This window comes from Trichosurus vulpecula, chromosome 1 (genome assembly GCF_011100635.1).
Source record: "Trichosurus vulpecula isolate mTriVul1 chromosome 1, mTriVul1.pri, whole genome shotgun sequence".
Taxonomy (NCBI): domain Eukaryota; kingdom Metazoa; phylum Chordata; class Mammalia; order Diprotodontia; family Phalangeridae; genus Trichosurus; species Trichosurus vulpecula.
The window spans coordinates 394,624,566-394,645,080 of NC_050573.1; the positions used below are offsets into that span (position 1 = coordinate 394,624,566).

Below are 20,515 nucleotides of genomic sequence, written 5' to 3' on the forward strand. Positions count from 1 at the left end.
GCTGCCAAATAAGTGACACAGTGGATAGATTGGTGGGCCTATAGTCAGGAAGACCTAAGTTAAAATTCTGCCTCAGATGCTAGCTGGGCAAGTCACTTAACTCCTATATGCCTCAATTTCTTTAACTGTAAAATAGGGATAATAGCAATACCTAGAATTGTTGTGACAATCAAATGAAATATTTATAAAATGCATACATACATAGTAGGCATTTAACAAAGGCTTTGTTCCCTTTTCCCCCTTCTCAATCCAAGAATACTCAGTCATTCAGAAGGTTTACCTGTCCAGTGCATACCAAGAATGGAATGCCCAACCTCAAAATGCTAGATAAGTACAAAGAAATACATCCAGATAGCAACTTATTCCGAAGAAGAGCAATGGAACATCTCTTTAGTTTACCAAGAGACCCATCGTAGACAGAGGCAACTTTCAGAGAAAACAGACCCGCAATGAGGAACATGCCCATCTAAACACTCAAACACAATTACCGGTTCTTTCAGCCAACACGTAGGCAATTGCAGCCTACCCACTTCTATTTATTGTTGCATTTCTATGGTGCCTATCACCATAGTACCTGTAGCACTTAGAACCTCAGGACTTAGGCAGGTGACCAGTCTGATTGTCCTTGGTTTACAGATTTTAAAAAGTATGAGAATGAGGCTAAGTGGCAACCTAGATAACATGGGAGTAGTGGGGCTGGGATCCTGCCCTCATGCTCCCAGCTTCTTTGTCCATGGGGCTTCTTTTTGATCACAGCCCTATTAGACAAAGTTTAGGATAATAGAGAGATGTAAACTCATGCCCTCTAACTAGATGCCTTTTCATTAAAAAACAGCCTATTCATGTATTGTCTAGAAGCTATACGTGTCTGAAGAGGACAGCATGTACAATGAAACTATTATTAGCAGCTGTATTATCAGAGCACAGGGCTCTCTTCCTATTCAGTGTTGCATTATTTATCCATACAGACACACAGAGCCACACCTGAGAAGCAGAAAGGTGTGTGTATCTGTGTGTTCAGTGTCTAAGAGCTGAGAATAGACCAGCAGGATAATTCTAAAAATCTGGCTGGGATTTACCAAGCAAATGGACTGTATTCACTTATTAAGTGCCTACTATATGCCCATGTCTTACTAAGTTAGGAACAAAGGATGCAACTACCAAAATGAGTGCAGTCTTTACCTATGAATTGTGACACATGGGAAGGGCTGGCTGTATTTGCTGCTGGGTCATATCCCTCTCTGGCTTAAGGGACCCGGGGGCCAGTCGCAAGGAAATTGGGAAGAAAGGTGGGATAGCGTAGGGGAAGGTTTTGGAGAGTTAGAAACAGTTTCTCAGAGCTAGAAAGCTCCAGTTACTAAACCCCACTAACAAAGCCTCTAGGTTTTACCGCCCAGAAGGTATCATGTTGGGGAATATTTGGGGGTGGGAATGGAGAGACAGAGAGAGTTCTCTTGGGAGCTGTCCCGGGGGTGGGTGGGGAGTGAGGAATTTGTTTTGTGAAGGGCCAAGAAGAGAGGTGGGGTGAACAGAAATGAAAGCGGAAGGTCTGAGTACCCAATCAAACCCAAACTGGAGGAGAGTGGGGTGGGGGGAGATAATGAGAAGAGGATGGGGGGGCGGGGTGTGCGTCTTGGGTAATGAAACGCAAAGACTAGGAAGAAGGATGGTTTTCCGAGACGATAGCGGTAGTTCCCGCCTACTCTATCGGGAGACGTCAGTCTGTTGAAGTTGGTAGTTTAACTGCACCCCCTTCCATTCCCCCCCCCTCCAGGATTTCCATATAAATTCGGGTTACTAGAAGCGGCTGCAACTAGCGGCAGAGGCGGTGGTAGCAGCTCCTCCAGCTCTAGTCACCCTCCTCTTCCCCTACCCCCAGCCTCTGGAGGTAACAGCACAGGATTCGAACTTGCCACCCCGACTCACCGCAGTGAACAGGAGATTCCAGATCTCTATCCCGGGGACCAGGCAGCGGCGCTACCATGCGGGGCTGCGAGATCTCCCTGGTCCTTTTGGCCCTGGTCCTCTGCGAAGCGCCCTGGGGGACCGCGGCTCCCTTGCCATCAGTTGGCTTGGAGAACCTGATGGCCAAGATATACCCGAGGGGGAACCACTGGGCTGTAGGTAAGTGTCCCGGGGCTGCACCCGCTCTCTTTTTCTCCGCCGGGGTTTCAACGCGGGGCTGGGGGGGGGGGGGAAGCTGTTTTATTTAACCTGCCTGTTGAGTCCTCTCCCCCTTACTCCGCGTTCACTGTTGGACCAAGGCTGGGATTTGGACTCAATCCATGCACTTCTCCAGCCATACATGTGCTAGCCCTTCCATTTAGACACTTGCCCCTATTCATCCCAAGCCTCTACAGTAACATCCCCACTGGACTGTCCCTCCAAGCCTTTGTGGGATACCAGTCGGTTCCTAGCCGGCTACACACGTGTTTACTAAAATCTACCTTCTTCCTAAACAACTCACCCGCGCCCGCTCACCACCTGCCAGTCACTCAGTGCTGCCAACCTCTGAGCTTCGATCCGCACCTACGCCGCGGGAGCCAGCAAATCAAGTAAAGCCCCCTCGGGGTCTTCCCGGAAATGGCTCTCTGCTTATCGATCCACTTTCAGACTTTTGTATACGTACGCCACTCCGCACCCCCCCCCCCTCCTCCGCCCCAGTACAACTTTAAGAGCTGGCCTCGGGCTGTCAGGGGTCGGGATGCCTGCCCCCAGCCCCACTGTTGGCGGTGGCTCAGGTTTCGCTCTGGGCTCCTAGACAGAGGAGGCTCTTTAGCGGTGCGCCAAACCATTGGTAGGAGGCAAGAACGAGTACAGAGGGCTCTGGAGCGAGGGCAGAGGGGTTTGCTATCCGTGGTTCTGTTTCTGAATTTGACTCTTTGCTAGTTGCTGTTCCGCGACATTCCCCATTTCTCCTTCTCCCCCCAGTTTACAAAGAGTTCTTTCTCAGGAAGGTGTAGTTCACCTTTTCCATGCCAACAAGAACGCGTCCAAGGGAAGCTGGAATGGGGAGGGGGTGCTGCTCCTTCTGCTTTCAGAGGACCCCCGACTAGCGTCGCCCTCTTCTCTCCCCTCCAAGCCTTTCCCCTCCCTCTTTTCTTCCGAGGCGTCCTTTTCCTTCTTCCTTTACTGCCTGGCAAACAGGTACGGGGAGCTGGGGTTCTTGTCTCTCTCTGCGTCGGGGGACCGGAGGAAAGAGGGGGTCTGCGGGATCGGTGAGAGGAGGGCAGCCGGCTTTGGGGCCTTTGTCTATCTTATAAGTTCGCTCACTTTCTGCCCCAGCCTGAGGCCAGGCGACGCCCTTCCCCCAGTGTTGCCCTGGATCCCCTGGAAAGAAGCAGTTTCTTCAAAGGCAGCATGCCCATTGTCCTCAGCCACCAAGTCTCCTCTGCCTGTTGACCTCTTCAAACTTAGCAGACAAGCGGGAAAGAAGTGGGAGAGCAGACACTTCTGTTCAAATGCCACAGAGCTGAAGGCATCTGTGTTTCTTCCTCCTTCAAAACAGTTACTGAGAAGATAGGAAATGCTGTTGTCTTACTGGACTGTTCCAGACAAATTCGGCTGAACTAAAATGATCAGATTCCCCAGCTGCAGGTGGTTCAAGAACATCATCCCCCTGCCTTCAGGCCAGCCCTATCTCCAGTGAGTAATTGGATCATAAGATCTTGCATTTAGACCTGCAAGGGACCCTAGTGATGATAGGTCAGGGGGTAATCAGTCAGCAAACATTAAGTGTCTACTATGTGCCAAGCTCTGGTAAAAGTCCCTGCTCTCAAAAAACTCACAACCCAATGGGGAAGACAATATGCAATAACTGTACAAACAAGCTATATACAGGATAAAGTGGAGATAATCAGCAGAGGGAAGGCCCTAGGGTTAAAGGGGATCAGGACCAGCTTCCTGTAGAAGGCAGGATTTTAGTTGAGACTTGAAGGAAGCCAAAAGGCACAGATGAAAAGGAAAGAGAATTTCATGCATGAGGGACAGCCAGTGAAGATGCCCAATTGGGAGATGGAATGTCTTGTTTGAGGCACAGCAAGAAGAGTAAGGGGGAGGGTAGTGTAAGGTATAAGAAGCCTGGAAAGGAGGTGAGAATCTGCCAGGTTATATGGCTTGGAATTAAAATCTAGAGGATTTTATATTTGATCCCTGGAGGTGACAGGGAGCCAGTGGAGTTTATTGAGTAGTACCAAGGCATTTTAGAAAGATCCCTCTGGCAGCTGAGTTGAGGATGGACTGGAGTGGGGAGAGACTTTTGGCAGTCTATTGTAATAGACCACATGTCAGGTGATGAGGGCCTGTACTAGGGTGGTGGCAGTGTCAGAGGAGAATGAGGATCTAAGGGAGGGAGATATTGGGATAGCAGGGAAGGAAGGAAGTTCTTGAAAAGTTTTGTCAACAGCAGGTAGCTGTGTGAGGACTGTATTTCATGGAGTATACATTCATTTGCATTTGTATAGGTAGATGTTGACCTGTTGCTATAAAATTCTATCTCCACAACAAGATTATAATGATTTTGGGACTCAGCAGCAAAAACATTTTTGGTAAACCTGTGACTTTATCAGTCCAGAAAGCTCCTGGGAAAATCTTCAAGGTTTTCACGTTGCTTAGGAACACTGAATGGTTAGCGCTCTAGCCACAGCAGGTTTGTGTGTCAGAGGTAGGATTACACCCATGTCTTCCTAAGGTTGACCCTTCCCATTACACCACCTCTGGGCAATAGTAATGGGTCACATTTGAGTGGCACTTTACAGTTGTACAAAGCATTTTCTTCACAAAGCCTCTGTGAAGTAGGTAGGCTATGAATTCAGGTTCTGGCTCTTGAACCAGTGGACTTTGTACTACACCATATAACTAATTCCTGTAGCTACTACTTCAATGGATTGTAGTGATGATCAGATGAGGATAATGGATGTAAAGTGCTTCGTAAATCTTAAAATTCTATATAAATATCAACTATTGCCATTATAATATGTCTCTATTCTAAGGAAAAGAAGCATTATAAGCATCAGTCTCCATTGGGATGGTGTTTCCATCCATTCCGCCCCACTCGGAAACCAGGGAGTGTTTGTTTAGCCCATAGAAGGAAAAAATTATATGGAGGGAAAGTTAGAAGTTAGAGGTTTTTTTCAAATAATTTTTGAGTCCTCAGGTAGAGGAGAAAGCACAAAAGAGTCAGCATGATAGAGTGGAACGAGGCAGCTGGGTAGTGTGCTGGGTAGTGTGATGGCTAGCGTACTGGACCTGGAGTCAGGAAGACTTGAATTCAAATGTTGCCTCAGGCACTGTGTGATTCAGAGCCTCTTATTTTTACAAATGAGGAAACTGAGGCCCCAAAAGGCAAAGTGACAGCTCAAGGTCACACAACTAATAAGTAGCACAGGTTCTCTAGTTCCAAATGCAATGCATTATTCAATAATAATAATGATAATTGTGTGACTCTGGACAAGCTGCTTAACTTCTCACCCTTAATCCATATGTAAAATAGGAGCAGTAATTGTGACTACCTCATGGGGTTGTTGGGAGGACCACATGACATAACATATGTCATTCAGTCAACTACCTTTTATTAAACACCTACTATGTGCCAGGCACTGTGCTAAGTGCTGGGGATATACAGAATAGCAAAACACAGTCCCTGCTTCCAAGGAGCTCACAGTCTAATGGGGAATAGGACACACAAACAACTATGTACAAATAAGATATGTACAGCATACATTGGGAGGGGGTGGAGAAGAGCCAGGGAAAACATTGATTCAGGAGTTGGAAGCGTTATATTTGAGGAACATCGAGGCCATTATCACTGTAATCCAGAGAATGGATGGAAACACCCCTAAAAGAGAGGGATCCTTATAATGCCTCTTTTCCAAAGAACAGACATGCATCATAGTAACAGTATTTACATAGAATTTTAAGGTTTACAATGTACTTTACATATATTTTCCCAGAGTACTTGGAGGGTAGTAAAGTATCAGAAGACTGTAGGAACGCCCTAAGTCAGGGGTGGGGAACCTACAGCCTCGAGGCCACACGTGGACCTCTAGGTCCTCAAGTGAATCAAGCTGGACTCAGTCAAAGGACCTATGATCTAAAATTCTACACGTTAGATTTGTTGGGTGTGGCTCTAAGAGGGTCAAAATAAGACTTCTCAGTAAAAAGTGCAAGAGTCAGATTCAGCTGGATAAAAGGGAAAATTGTTTATCATTTAAAGCTGCCAAACAAAATGGAATGATCTGTCTCCAAGAGTAATGGGTCCTCTGTCACTAGAGGTGTTAAGTAGATGTCAACTTGATCCACCAAGGATGACTTTCTAAGGTTTCACATGATTCTAGGACCAGTTGCTAAGAATGGAGTTCATTCACAGCTACAGGGAATGCCAACTTCTAATTCATTCGCTTCTGTTTTCAGACCTACAGTTCAAGGCTTTTTTGGGCTTGTAAAGATACATTCCTAGGGTCTCTAAAACCTTAGATTCCTTTAAATCCATCCCTAGAACCTCTAAAACAATACCAAAAAAAACTTTCTTGGACTTTCCCATGAGGAACTCTTTAAAATGTAGATCTCAAGGGCATTACTGAAGGCTGTTATAATATTTGGTGCTAAAGGCTTCTCTGTTTTCCCTTGCCTGGTATACATAGACAAAGGAGGTTGAGCGTAAAGCTAGGGGAGGAAAAACACTTTTCTAAACCAACAGTGAGGTTGGAAAAAGCATGGTTTGTGTAGACCGGGCCTATGCTGAATTATCTGAGGACACCGATGAGGAATGAGAATGGTGGTAAGGTTTTAAATTTAGGCCCCCAGATACAACGAGCAAATGCTACATCCTCCTTCATAATTTAGTTTTAATTACATAAAACTGTAGCTATATATTGGTGTCCAGGAGGAAGTTGTCAGCACTTATTTGCAGATTTGTAAGTGAATTACTCCTTCAATCTGAAAGAAGCATGATAGAGCAATCTAAACTGTTAATGGAGAACAAGTTTCCAGATTGAAAAGTTAATATGGCCTCATTTGGCTCGATATTTATAGAAATGTTCTGCTTATGAATTGAAAAATGTACATCTGAGCCTGAAATTGGAGAAATACACCAGAGATTCCTTCTGACACTCCTTGTCAATAGACTCTAGCACGGGACAAAGAAGCCCTGGAGCCAGTCCAGAAAGCCTTGTTTCCAAAGAACCCAAAGGATTTTGTTATGGTACTGTTTTTATCAGTAATATAGGCTGGTAGCATGGACTCTGCAGGCCAGGCTTGTCCCTAATCCTGGGACTGGATGACGGTCTTTATCAAGTTGTTGATTTCAGAAATGTTCATCCTCTAAAAGTTCCTTCATTCCACTCAGTCAATGAATGGAAAAATATCTATTAAGTGCTTACTATCTACAAAGAACTAGGAATACAAAGAGAGAAGCAAAGATAGTCCCTGCTTTCAAGGAGCTTACGTTCTAATAGAGAGAGATGATACCTCTAGGTTTCAGCTGTAAGTCCAATGGAAAAGGTCCACCCGAAGAGGTGGTTACCAAGTTACATCATCCCAAGGGCTGCTTTTGTGGATGATGGCTGTCGGACAAGGCTGGTGGTCTTGAGAGAGGAAAGCCACTGCTATTCACAGGGCTCCTGAGCTCAGGGTTCAGAGCCACCTCCACCTTAGTTGGAAGGGAAGCAATGGTCAAGATGGTGGCAGTAATTGGATTAGCTTGGCACATGCCACCTCTTGTCTCTTCTACAGGTGAGTTGCTGCTTCATCTGGCTAAGCTGCTTTGCCTGCCCTGTGGGTGGCGGGCAGTTGATAAATATGGTGGGTCCCTTCTTCAGTGGGATGGTTCCCCTTGATGATGGCAATGGTGGCTGATCCAGAAGCAGAGCCAGTGGTCTATGTAGCACTACTGTTGCTGAGGCTCTTGGTCTCACCAACTGGCTTGTCCTGACGTCTTTCTTTGATGCAAAGTGAAGATGGCAAACTAAAGCTTTGCTGGAAATAAATTTATTTTCTAATGCTGAGTTCTTTATATGTATAAAGTGGGATCATCTAACAAATGGCTTTTGGTGGAGAAACAAAGCATATGTTATTGATACTGTGGAGACAATTGGATTTTTTGACAGTAATGAAACCCAAAGGCACAAAAATAGGAAACCACAGTGGATTGTATCCAAGAAGGGTTTATTATATACTACATAATGTAAACAAAGCTGGGAAAAAATCCAGAAGGGATACAAGTATTTGTGCGTACCCATCAGGAACTAAGATGATATGTTTTCATCTAGACTGCTTTGTAAAGTATCAGACTTATGGATAGCAGAAGAATTTTTGAATAAACAAAAGATAGAGAGCATTGTGAGATATAAAATAGACAATTTTTGTTGCATCAAATTAAAAAGGTTTTGTCCAAATAAAAGCAATATAGACAAGATTAGAAGGAAAGCAAAAAATTGGCAGTGGGGGAGGGGGGATTTTATAGATAGTTTCTCAGATAAAGGTTGCATATCTCAAGTATATAGAGAACTTTGTCAAATTTATAAGGATATAAGTCATTCCCCAATTGATAGTCAAAGAATATGAATAGACAGTTTTTGGATAAAGAAATAAAAGCTATATATTGACATAAGACAAAATGCTCTAAATCATTATTGATAGAGAAATTTAAATTAAAACAACTTTGAGATATTTCACATCTATCAGATTAGCTAAAATGATAGAAGGGGAAAATGACAAATGGAAAAATTGGGACACTAATACACTGTTGGTGGTACAGTGAACTGATCCAACCATTTTGGAGAGTAATCTGGAATCATGCCCAAAGAGTTATAAAACTGTTATACCCAGCAATACTATGATGTCTGTTTCCCGAGGTAATCAGAGAAAGAAAAGGAAGAGAACCTGTATGTTCTAAAATATTTACAGCAGCTGTCTTTGTGGTGGCAAAGAACTGGAAATTGAGAGGATGCCCAACAATTGGGGAATGGCTGAACAAGTTGTGGTGTATGGTTGTGATGGAATACTACTGTGCTATAAGAAATGATGAGCTAGGGGATCTTAGAAAAACATGGAAAGACTTGCATGAAATAATGAAGAGTGAAATTAGCAGAACCAAGAGAACACTGTATACAGTAACAGCAATATTGTTCAAAGAGTAACAGTGAATGACTAAGCTAGTCTGAGTATTATGAATATTAAAATCAACTACAAAGGACCTATGAAAGAAGATGCTATACATTTCCAAAGAAAGAACTGATAAATAGAAGTATGCGTATCTATCTGTCTATCTATCTATCTATCTATCTATCTATCTATCTATCTATCTATCTATATCAAATGGTGGCCTTCTCAAATTGTAGGTAGGGAGGGAGAGAAACAGTTCAGAACTTAACATGTAACAAAAAATTAAATAAAAATAATTTTTGTAAATCTTAAGGCACTATATAAATATGAGCTGTTATTTACTTTTAGACTGGATTTGCAGATTTGTAAGTGAATTACAATACAATTCAAACCAAAAAAAAGCACAGTAGAACAATCTAAACTTGTTATTTTTCTGTTATATTTCTTTCATCGGTATAGAGAACCAACCAATAAGGAGACTTCCTTTAGCAATGCAGATTTACAACTTTTCTGCAATTTATTGTCCTAGAGAGTTGCTTGGGGCATTGAGAAGAAAAAAAAGTAACTTGCCCAGGGTCAGAGAACCTGACCATGTCAGAAGCAAGTCATGAACTCAGACCTTCCCGGTGCTGATGCTTACTCTTTTATTTTTCTTTTAAATTAATTTATTTATTTTTAGTTTACTACATTCAGTTCCACAAGCTTTTGAGTTCCAAATTTTCTTCTCCTCCCTCCCCTTCCCCCTTCCCCCTTCCCCAGGATGGCATATAATCCGATATAGGCTCTATATATATATTCACATTAAACATATTTTCACATTAGTCATGTTGCAAAGTAGAATTAGAACCAATGGAATGAACCACCAGAAAGAAGAAACAAAAAAAGAGAGAGGAAATAGTTTGCTTCAATTTGTATTCAGACTCCATAATTCTTTCTCTGGGTGTGGATAGCATTTTCCATCATGAGCCTTTGGGAGCTGTGTTAGAACTTTGCATTGCTGAGAAGAGCCAAGTCTGTGAAAGTCAGTCATCGCACAATGTGTCTGTGACTATGTACAATGTTCTCCTGGTTCTGCTCCCCTCACTCGGCATGATGCTTACTCTTTATTCCCTGTGTGACATTACCTATCTTTGTTATTGATAGCAATTGTTATTTTCATTATTAAAACCATCTCATCTATTACACTCCTGGGAATGTTTGCATAATCTATACAGACTGAAGAAAACTTCTTATTTTTAAAGATCTTTAGAGACGATAAGATGTTCCAAGTTTCCTCTGACACATTTCAGGCTCCTTTAGCTTTCACTGTTGTGAAGTCTTTCTTGTAAACACGGCACTAATGTTGACCACGCTTGTTCTTGAAGAAGAGATAACAAGATGTACCTCCCTTCTTTCTGACGCCAGGCAGGTAAAGATTCTTGTGTTTCGGCCTACTACTTGCATCCTCCCTGGATGGCATTAAACTCTAGAAAGCAAGAATAGTAAAAAAAAAAAAAAATGGAGCCCCACACCCCCACCCACCTACGCCCAGAGCTGGAAACTCTTGGTGGTCCCGTCTTCTCAGTTCTGCATAAGGCTAAATGGTACTCTGCCTTCTGAAAAGTCGTGTGGATTAACCCCTATTAAATATCAAAAGGAAGGCAGCTTAAGAGCTTTCATTTTACGGATGAGGAAGTTGGAGGCTTCACATGGTGGAGCCCAAGTTTGTCTAGCTCCTCATACCATTAGCTAGGCCCATTGCCTGGAATTCTGACTCAGGCCAATGTTCTTTTCTTTAAGACTTACATATTATGGAAAGAGCTTTGGATTTAAAATTGGTGGGTACAAATTTGCATCCCTGTTCTTTGTTGTTGTTGTTCAGCCCTGTCCAACTCTTCATGACTCCATTTGAGATTTTCTTGGCAAAGATAATGGAGTTTTCTATTTCCTTCTCCAGCTCATTTTACAGATGAGGAAGCTGAGGCAAATAGGGTTAAGTGACTAGCCCAGGGTCACACAGCTAAAAAGTATCTGAGGCCAGATTTGGACTCAGGAAGATGAGTCTTCCTGACTCCAGGCTTGGCACTCTATCCATTGTGCCACCTAGCTGTCCCAAATCCTGGTTTTACCATTTACTACTTATGTGACTCTAAATACATCAATTCGCTTCTGGACCTCGATTTTCTCATCTATAAATTAAGGACTTGGACTAGATGACTTCTAATATTCCTTTAAGGCCTAGAGTTATGATTCTATGGACTTATTTCTAGGCACTAGATTTAACTTACAGTTTGTTTAGTTATGCTAGAAATCTGTATGCCAGAAACTACTTAGTGAAGGACTAAACCTTGCCTGAATGGTCCTTGATATTCCACAGACTCAATCATAGTATGACAAATTGTGTCTCATATATAGGTTCAATAAGCAGATGTCATCTTTCCCACAGTATTGTAGAGAGTTGGTAACAGTCATTATCTTTTCCCAGACACTGCAATTTCTTCCATTTCTTCTTCAGGAGCTTACTGGAATTTTATTTGATGATCACGTGGAAGTGGTGGAAATTTCCCTGTAAAAGAAGTCACTGCTCTTTACCGAGGAGTGGGTGAATCAGTAGGATGGAAGCCTCTTTCTACTTGTGGTGGAGACAGGCTTAGCAAACACTCAATCCTGGTAGTGTTGTCTCCTTAAGTGAGGCTGACCCTGAAGCAATTCAAAACGGAAATCTCAAAGAGCTCTCCACTTGTGAGGCCTAAATCAAAAGCATATTACATTTCTAAATATTACCAGCCTGGCTGTGCTGCGGAGCCCATTCCTACATATCGAGAGCTTCAGCAAGTCCATTTAAGAAAGGAAATGACTTAATGCAAACACATATAGCAGCTCAATCTATCAACTGTCTGAACCTTGAAAATGAGACTGAACATGGTGTAATTATATTGACACATGCTTGTTCTTGAACAAGAGATGACAAAATGCAATCTCTTCCCTTTTTGCAGAGGTGGGAATGGTGGGGTGACTACAGGTATAGAACATAGCATATGCTGTCAGGCTCAGTTGATGTGTTGGGTTTTATGATGGTTTATTTTTATGAATTGCTTTTTTCATTTTGTTCAAATATTTATTAGGCGCTGTGCTAAACTATTAAAAATCCCTCATTTGATCCATATACTCTCCCTGGAAGGTAGGTGCCATTTTACCCCATTTATCATTTATCAGCACTTTACAGTCGATGAAGCTGAGGCAGACGGGGATTAAGTGACTTGCCCAAGACCACAAAGCTAGTAAGTGTTTGAGGCTAGATTTGAACTCAGGTCTTCCTGAATCCAGGCTCAGGGCTCTATCCAGCTGTCACCTAACTGAACTTTCTTTTTTTCTTTTTTACAAGGGGGTGGCTTTCTGGGTAAGGGAGGAGGCATGGGTTTAAATTGAAATGAAGGTGTTAGAGGAGCAAAAGATACCAATAAGAATGTTAAAAATTGAACAATCTGAACCTTAAATTCAATAATGCAGGCTGAGACTGTTTGATCTGCAGCAAATCTCACTCCTTATGCCTGGTAAATTTCCATCCATTCAGCGGATTTGCCCACTTCATGGAAATTAATCTCTCAATCAGATGTATACCGTTGGAAAAACTGGGCCTTAAATAGATGGTGTCAGGAGTAATCACTGCTGCTTTGTGGGAGGAAAGCTTTGGCCAAAGATTGGAGGAAGTTTTCCCCTTCTCATTATTACTTTCTTAAAAATTGTCATTTCTGGGTGAAATTTTCCAAATTCAGTCTTGGCTAAAGTTTTAGCACAGTTTAAATGAAAAAAAAATTCCTGTGACAATTTGGATTACAGAACTTTTCTTTTTCATCTCAAAGAAAAGCTTTGAGACTTAATATCAGCAGTAATTCAAAAAACAGCTAGGGAAAACATTCAGACAATGGCATTCTCAGTTGGGAACAGAACTTGTTATAGCATTGGAGGATGCTATAGTCAGAAGCAATCTTGGGGATTGTGTCATCCAAATTCATTTTTACCAAGAAAGAAACTGAGGCCTAGAGATGCTTTCTCCAAGGTCTCACAGATATGAGGGACGTCAGAGGCAGTGTGGTATAAAGGAAAGAAGATTGGGTTTAGAGGCAGAGGACCTGGTTCTACTGTCTATGTGACCATGGACAAGTCATTGAAACAGGCTTCAGTTTCCTCATTTGCAAGATGAGAGAGTTATATTTGATGAACTCTGAGGTCCCCTTTAGCTTTAAAGCTACGAACATGTTTTAAGACCATGATCAGAACCCAGGTAGCCTAATGCTTAGTCTTAATATTTTAGTCTTAGATATTTTCCCCACAATGCCTCCCATATTTTGGCAGGGAGCCTCAGGAGGGATCAGTCCATAAAGATGCATCTCAGAGTATTTAAACATTGGCTTTATTTTCCAGTCGGCAGAGAATGGCCCCAAATAATCCTGTTTCTTTTCTTTCTCATTTTCCCATTACTCTTTGGCTAAGTAGGTGGTTTTCTAATGTTTTTTCTTCTTAGGACACTTAATGGGAAAAAAGAGCACTGGAGATTTCCCATATGCTTATGAAGGAGGAGACAAGATACCACTTTCACCTGTAGTACCTGACAGTTCCAAGACACTGAATGAATACCTGCGGTGGGAAGAAGTAGAGAAGAATTTACTGCCCCTGTTAGAAGGGAAGGGTAGCAGAAGCAGTCAGCTACTTCGGCACCATCTCCTGGGCTACCATCAGCCGACTGGGGACTTAGACAGTGATGACAGCACTAAAGATGTAAGTAGAGGCAAGGAATAGGCTTGAGTGTGATTGGTAGGGAGAGGAGATTGTGTGGGAAGAAAGTAGAGGGGGGTTGGGATTTTTTTTTCCATTTGGGTGCTATATAGTAGTCTTAAGATTGAAGAAACGCTGCTGGTTCTTCCTGCCCATTTCCTGTACTGCACCACACTGGGTTCACTCCTAGGGAGGGTTAGGTTCCCTTTTCTCACACTCTTTGGCTCCTTATACCCCTCCCTCAACCACAGCACCACTGGGGATAAATTTGCCTAAGATTTCTCCAGAAAGGGGAGTTAAAAGGTATTCAATATCAATCAATTATGAGACAGTTTTTCTCATACAGTAATTATTCCTACACACAAAATAAATGCTAAACTTAAGACTCATTGAATGCATTAACAGAATGACTTAAAACAGTTATTTAACTTGTAACTACTCATAATCTTCCGGGAGGCTAATGCTTAAACCTCATCAAATATATAAAGCGGTTAGAACTGCTAAGAAGATATTTGATATTTCACCTTGGCCCTGCGCTGTTCAAACAACTTCTGGTACATGTTTTCTGTTTAAATAGCCAGGCTTGGGCCAGTCCTCTAGGGATCACTCTTTCTAAAAGCACTGAAATAAGTTCCTTTCAGCTCTGAACCAATGGGATCCAGAACCTCTGGACCTACCAAACTCAAGTCCTCCAAGCTGAGATATGTTCATCTTGCGATAAATACTCATTGCCTAAGGTCAGGAAAGAACGAAGTTAAAAAAAAAAAAAGACAGCCCAGGGGCCCAAGTACAAGCTCTGCTGGTTGAATCCCCATGCATTAGATGCTATGGTTGCTATGATCCTGGGCCTTAGTTTTCTCATCTGTAAAACAAGTGAGTTGGACTAGATCTCAGCTTTAATTTTGTGATCTGAGGGATTCATCAAAAATAATATATTTTTAAAAACCCCACTATCAGTTTAGGAATAAATGAATTAGCACAAATGAGATTTTTCCACCGTCATCTGGAAGAATCCAATATTTTGATGTAATCACAGTCTCTGATGAAGGCAAAAAACATTAAGCTCATAACAGAAACCTCAATCCAGACATTATCTTCTAGTTTCTGACTGAGGAAGGATGTGAACTAACAATGGACATAACCATTCCTGTGAACTTGTCCATTAAAGTGAAAAAGAGACTTCTAAAGGATTTAGAACTAACCTCCAGGTATCTTTATAAAGTAATGAGACTCATAAGCTTATCAGTCCATCCACTTTCAAGTGATTATTGTCTCCTACAAATGTCACCCTGGGGAGGTTATACTCTTTTTCAATTGAAACGTTCAAATTCAACAAATGTCACTATGTGCTAAGCACTAGGAAGACAAAGACAAACATGAAACTGGGCCTGCCCTCAGGGAGCTTCCATTCTACCAGTCATTATTTCTGGGCTGCTGCTATTGCTCAAAGTATCTTGGGAACTCCGGCTCTCCGGATTCCCTTGAAAATCTAGCAGGGAAGATAAATATACACAGAGAAGTATGATGCAAATTAGAACATGTAACAACATCACAAATTAAACTAGAGGAGTACATTGGGAGTGAGAAAAGGACTGACTTCATGATTGCAAATTGTTTTGGTTTTTTTTAGACAAAAAATACCCACAATATTCCCCAGCTTGATCACAGACCTCATTCACCAGGCTTAGATCTAAATAGTTTTTGGCCATTCCCCTGGAGTCAAAACTTTCCTTAAAGGGCAAACATTTGCCGGCACCAAAACTACTCCAAAGAATATGTCACTGGTTCTGAAGCCAGTTCTAATAGAGAAATCCCAGAAGTGTTTTCGGCAATGGCAGCATTAGCGGATTAGTCGTGTGACCTCCTCAGGTCAGCATGATGGATAGAGTGCTGGTCCTGGAGTCAGGAGGATCTGAGTTCAAAATCTTGAAGGAAACAATGCTCATTTGGATATCAAATTTTCACAAAACACATTCAAGAACTAGTCTGTGGGACTTATAGGCAAACTTTATCATTTCTATTTCCTATTAGAGCAAAAAGAAGAAAGCATTAAAAAAAAAAGTTTGAGAAGTTCATTCCCTCTATTGTACCATATGCCAAATACTTGTTCCTGGATATCTAAGTACCAAATCTTTTAAATTTTTTCTTAAAGGGGATTTCTCTGTATTTTAGCTCTTAGCCAAGGTAGTTTGTCATTTCCTTTGTGTTGATTATTTTCCACCTATTATGACAATGTACTAGTCAAAAACTGGCTACATAAAAAGTTCCTGTATTTGCAGAGAGGGCATACCTTGAACATAGTGCTCTTAGGAAGCCACGGGCCTCCCAGTAAGAGTCAGCGGTGGCATGGTGGATAGAGCTGGGGTCAAGAGCTTGGGTTCAAGTCTTGTCCATGACACATATTTATTGCGTGATCCTAGGCAGCTCTTTATTCTAAAAGGTCGTTATAGAGGTCCATCTCATTGGTTGAGAAAATGTCCACGTTCTTTACAACAAAGGAATCAGAGATCTGGTCAGCCCCGCAAAGAATGTCTCTTGGTGACCCCGGATGATGGTGTAAAGAGGCTACAAAGTCACTGAGCATTTCTAAAGTTAGGTGTTGTTTTCAGATAGATCTACTCAGACATATTCAGGAAATGAAGAATTTCAAATTTAAAATTATCCCAATTTTTGCTTCGAAGGAAAATGTTTTCTCTTCCATCTCAGGCGTAAAGCAACATGCCCTGTTACTGGCTGTCCCTGAGCTGCAGTTCATAATTTGGAGCCTATCTTCTTGCTTTTGATTACATACATATTTCCTCAGCTCCGGGAGGAAGAGCTGCTCACATTGTGCCCCCAGACTGTAAAACAATGGATGTGTCATTGAGAACAAGGCTCAGGGGCCTTAACAGGCCTCAGCCAAGTCAGTAACTCAGTAATCTTTACCTTCCTCCTGGCTCTCCACTTGTCAGAGTCGATCAGTTTAAAGCTAGAAGGGACCTCAGAGGCCTTCTGCCCTGACCCTCTCATTTTACAGACGAAGAGACCGAGGCCCAGAAAAGTGAAGTGATTCGCCCTGGGTCACAAAGACGTGATGTGGCGGAGCTGGGATTTGAGCTCAGGTGCTTTGGCTTCAGGTTCTACACTCCATCCATGGTTTCTGGAACTGCTTTTCAGTGGTCTCGGGAATTTGTTTCTGAATCCAGCTCTATTCTAGGGCTTCATTTGTAATCCGAGATAATCTGAGCTCTCCCTGTCTAAGTGGTTCCTCAGAGGAACACCCTGAATGTTTGCCTCTGGCAGACATGGGGCGAAGAGACTGGGCAGCGCTCTTTGGGAAAGAACAGAGAGGAAGAGAATCGAGCTTTGCGGCATGTCCCTGTAGATTACCTCACTGAGTGGCTTCTATTTATTCCTGTTTGAGGTGTTTGAAATCAGAAAAGTTCTAATGACTGGAAAACTCAGAGGCAGCCAAGAATCATTCACATGCATATTGAATAGCCTGGTCATTCCCTTGTAAAAAGCAAAATCAGTTCCCCCAATTGAGAGCATACTCATTTTTTTTTTTACAGAAATCTAATTGAAAAACTTCTTTTTGTTATTACAAAATATTTTATTCCACCTCCCCCCCAGTACCTGTAAAGAAAATTTTTGACATTTTTTTCTTTAATTTTGAGTTCTATATTTTCTCTCCCCCTCCTTTACTCCCCCCACCCCTGAGAGCATACCCACTTTTAATAATCATGCACCTATGAGAGTCTATGGATTCTTCCCACTCAGGGTCAGAGATCCAGAGCCAGAAGGAAGGTTGAAGATTATCTCATTGAACCTCCTCATTCTGTACATGAGAGAGTCCAGAGGAAGGAGTCGAGAGACTCAAAATCACACAGGTAGTAAATAGCCAAGCTGGGATTTGAACTCGGATCCTCTGACGTCAAAGCTAGCCCTCTTTTTTCATAGCACCACACTGAACAAGAACTTTTTTTTCAAAAAGAGGTCCAGCTAGGAGGCCTTTGTCTTTGACAACCCTCTCTCTCTGGGGTGTTCATGAATAGTATGGTTCTCTTTTTCTTCTTTCTTTAATCCACTTAGGCCAGACATGGAATCAACAGCAGGACATTCACTTTGAGACAGTGATGGATTTCTATTGATCTATCCATTCCCCCTCAAACTGTCCCCCTTCATAACCAATGGCCCACATTTGCAAGATGGATGATACTGCTGTTTGCGAGGTGGCTGGCAGGGGTTAGGAGTACAAGCTGTGATGGAAGAGAGGGGAAGTTAATTGGTCAATATGGGAATTGAACTCAGGACTTTGTCACCCTAGGCAAAACAGTCAAGCCATGGACCATATAATAACATCACCTGGGATATCCGTCTGTCCTTTATTTGCTAGTAAGTTGTTCATTGGCAGTCAGAAAACCTGAAGTGCTCAAATATCTTAGGAAGATTAATACGAGCATGGCTGGCAGGTGCTTTTTCATCTAAATGGATGAAGCTTTCTTTAGGAACAAGGTAGTTTTTTTCCCTTTATAACTACTCTTCCTTTCTTCAATATAGTTAATCTCAGCCAGCTAGAACCGAAGCATAAAAACCCAAGTGAATACTTGTTCCCAATTGTCTTAGCCACTGAGGTCTGCAGTAAGAAGTTAAAGAATACCTGCAGCCCTCTCACAGCTGGAAAGATGGTACAGCCCAAAGAGGTGCCCCGTATCTAAGGTATCTTGGGTTTCGGAGCCAGCGGTCTGACTACCACACTGTACAACTTTGTCCCTTAGTGAAATTAAATCAGGTGGAGACAGATAGCTTCTCCTATACAGTTTCCCTTCTAGTGCAAGCCCTGTCCTTTTGGTATGGTGAAAATGACACTAGATTTGAAGTCAGAAGACCTGGATTTGATTCCTAGCTCTGCTGTGTGCTTTCACACACTTCACTTTTATGACTTTGGGTGAGTCATTTGTCCCCTGTAGGCCTGGGATGCCTCATATGTAAAATAGGGATGGGTGACTTGAACCGGATGATCTCTAGGGTCTCTTTGAATAGAGGCCATCCAGTTGAACCCCCTCATTTTACATATGAGGAATCTGAGGCCTTCCTTGGCTGATGAACCACTTGCCCAAGGTCACAAAGGTAGAAAGTAGCAGAGCCAGGATTTGAATCCAGGACCTCTGGCTCCAAGTCCAGAGTTCTTTCCATTGCATTACAGTGCCTTTTACCTATGAGCCTATGAAAGAAAAAGATCTTGTCCTTTAGTTGAGGTGACAGATAGATACCTGGTGGAAGACACTAGTGATTTCTTTGTTCCATTTAGGAGTAGTTAAAAGTCCTCATTTGTAGTTGTAAAGATGCCAGAGTTTAGACCCCACCTGCCTTCAGTTTCTTAATACTTTTTGTCAACCACAGAGATTGTCTGTATGTATAGAGTTTGTTTTGTGGGAGGCAATTGTGGTTGAGTGACTTGCCCGGCGTTACGTAGCTAATAAATGTCTGAGGTGGGATTTGAACTCAGGTCTTCCTGACCCTAGAGCCGGCGCTCTATCCGCTTTGCCACTCAGCTACTCCAAGATGGTATTTACAATGAATAGACTGGTAGGGTGTCTCTTGTTAGTGGAGTCCCAGAATCTGACTTTGTGATTGACAATAATGTTCATTAAACACTGCTTTCTTCCTGTCTTCCTTTTCTTTCCTTCTTTTCTTTTTCTCTCCTTCAAGATGCTGGAATCCTTACTTCAGGTTCTTGACATGAAGGAAAGCATCCTGAGCTGAACTGGAGATGGCCCCTTTCAAAGAATCAATATCCTTAAACGACTCTGGTCTACGAGCGCCGATTGTATCACATGATAATGTTGTTTGTTTTGTGTAAAAAAGATTTCTTTTGAGGAAATCACGTCATTATTCTTGTACCATTCCATCTTGACTAAATCCATGTTTCTTGAGCAATATTTTGTTTGAACTGCTTTGCTGTCTATAATTGTTGAGGAAGGATCTTCCGATCTTTATAGTTTCCCAATCTGTTTAGTCTATTATTCCCAATCTGTTTAGTCCTTTAGTTTTGAAACTCCTGATATGTCAACATCCACAATAAAAATTAAAGTTCTTTTGAAAAGGCAAGTTAATGTTATTGCTTTAGTCCAGAAATGCAGAAGGCGTATGCAACAGAGATTACATTTGTTGAGTTGTTTGATGATTGGTTATCAGTTTGGTCAATTTCACACTAATCCTCAATATTTTCAGCTTATACAACCTGGAGAAAGGCCATTTGCCTAGCACTTAAAAGACCCGACAATCTGTCCTGCGGTTGCTTCTCAGCCTCATTTCCTCTTCTGCTTAAGACCATCCCAACCTGCTTGATGGGAACACACTGAAGCTGGATAGCCTGATTATTAACTGCTAAATATTAACTCAACAATTTATCTCCTAAGCCATCTATGATAGCTGTCATTAAGCATCTGACCAGCTATCATATGGAGAAGGGATCAGATTTGTTCTCTTGGGCCCCAGACAATAACTTGAAAAGGAGTGAACTTTATCTTCATGTCAAGAAAAATTTCCTAGTGAGTGGAAACGTAGAAGGAAATGTCTCCTTGCTGAGCATGCTGTAGTAGGAATTCCCTTTCAGCAAGATGTTCCAACTGGAAAACTTTGTGATTCTATGACGGGCAAGCCCACTAGGGAGCAG

At 42.2% G+C, this 20,515-nt stretch overlaps 1 protein-coding gene across 1 annotated transcript; it reads left to right on the forward strand.

Moving 5' to 3' along the window:
• The first annotated feature begins 1,861 nt into the window (after positions 1-1,861).
• Positions 1,862-19,924, forward strand: LOC118833911 (gastrin releasing peptide). Its single transcript, XM_036741332.1, has 3 exons — positions 1,862-2,124; positions 13,607-13,860; positions 19,549-19,924. The coding sequence occupies exons 1-3, from the start codon at positions 1,983-1,985 to the stop codon at positions 19,600-19,602; spliced, it is 450 nt and encodes a 149-aa protein (XP_036597227.1). The 5' UTR covers positions 1,862-1,982; the 3' UTR covers positions 19,603-19,924.
• Positions 19,925-20,515: the final 591 nt, after the last annotated feature.

Excerpts from the sequence above, each read along its gene's own strand:
- LOC118833911 (XM_036741332.1), top strand. The coding sequence starts at position 1,983 with ATGCGGGGCTGCGAGATCTCCCTGGTCCTTTTGGCCCTGGTCCTCTGC. Across the intron at positions 2,125-13,606 it reads GGGGAACCACTGGGCTGTAG|GACACTTAATGGGAAAAAAG; the intron begins GTAAGTGTCCCG and ends TTTTCTTCTTAG. Across the intron at positions 13,861-19,548 it reads GTGATGACAGCACTAAAGAT|ATGCTGGAATCCTTACTTCA; the intron begins GTAAGTAGAGGC and ends CTCTCCTTCAAG.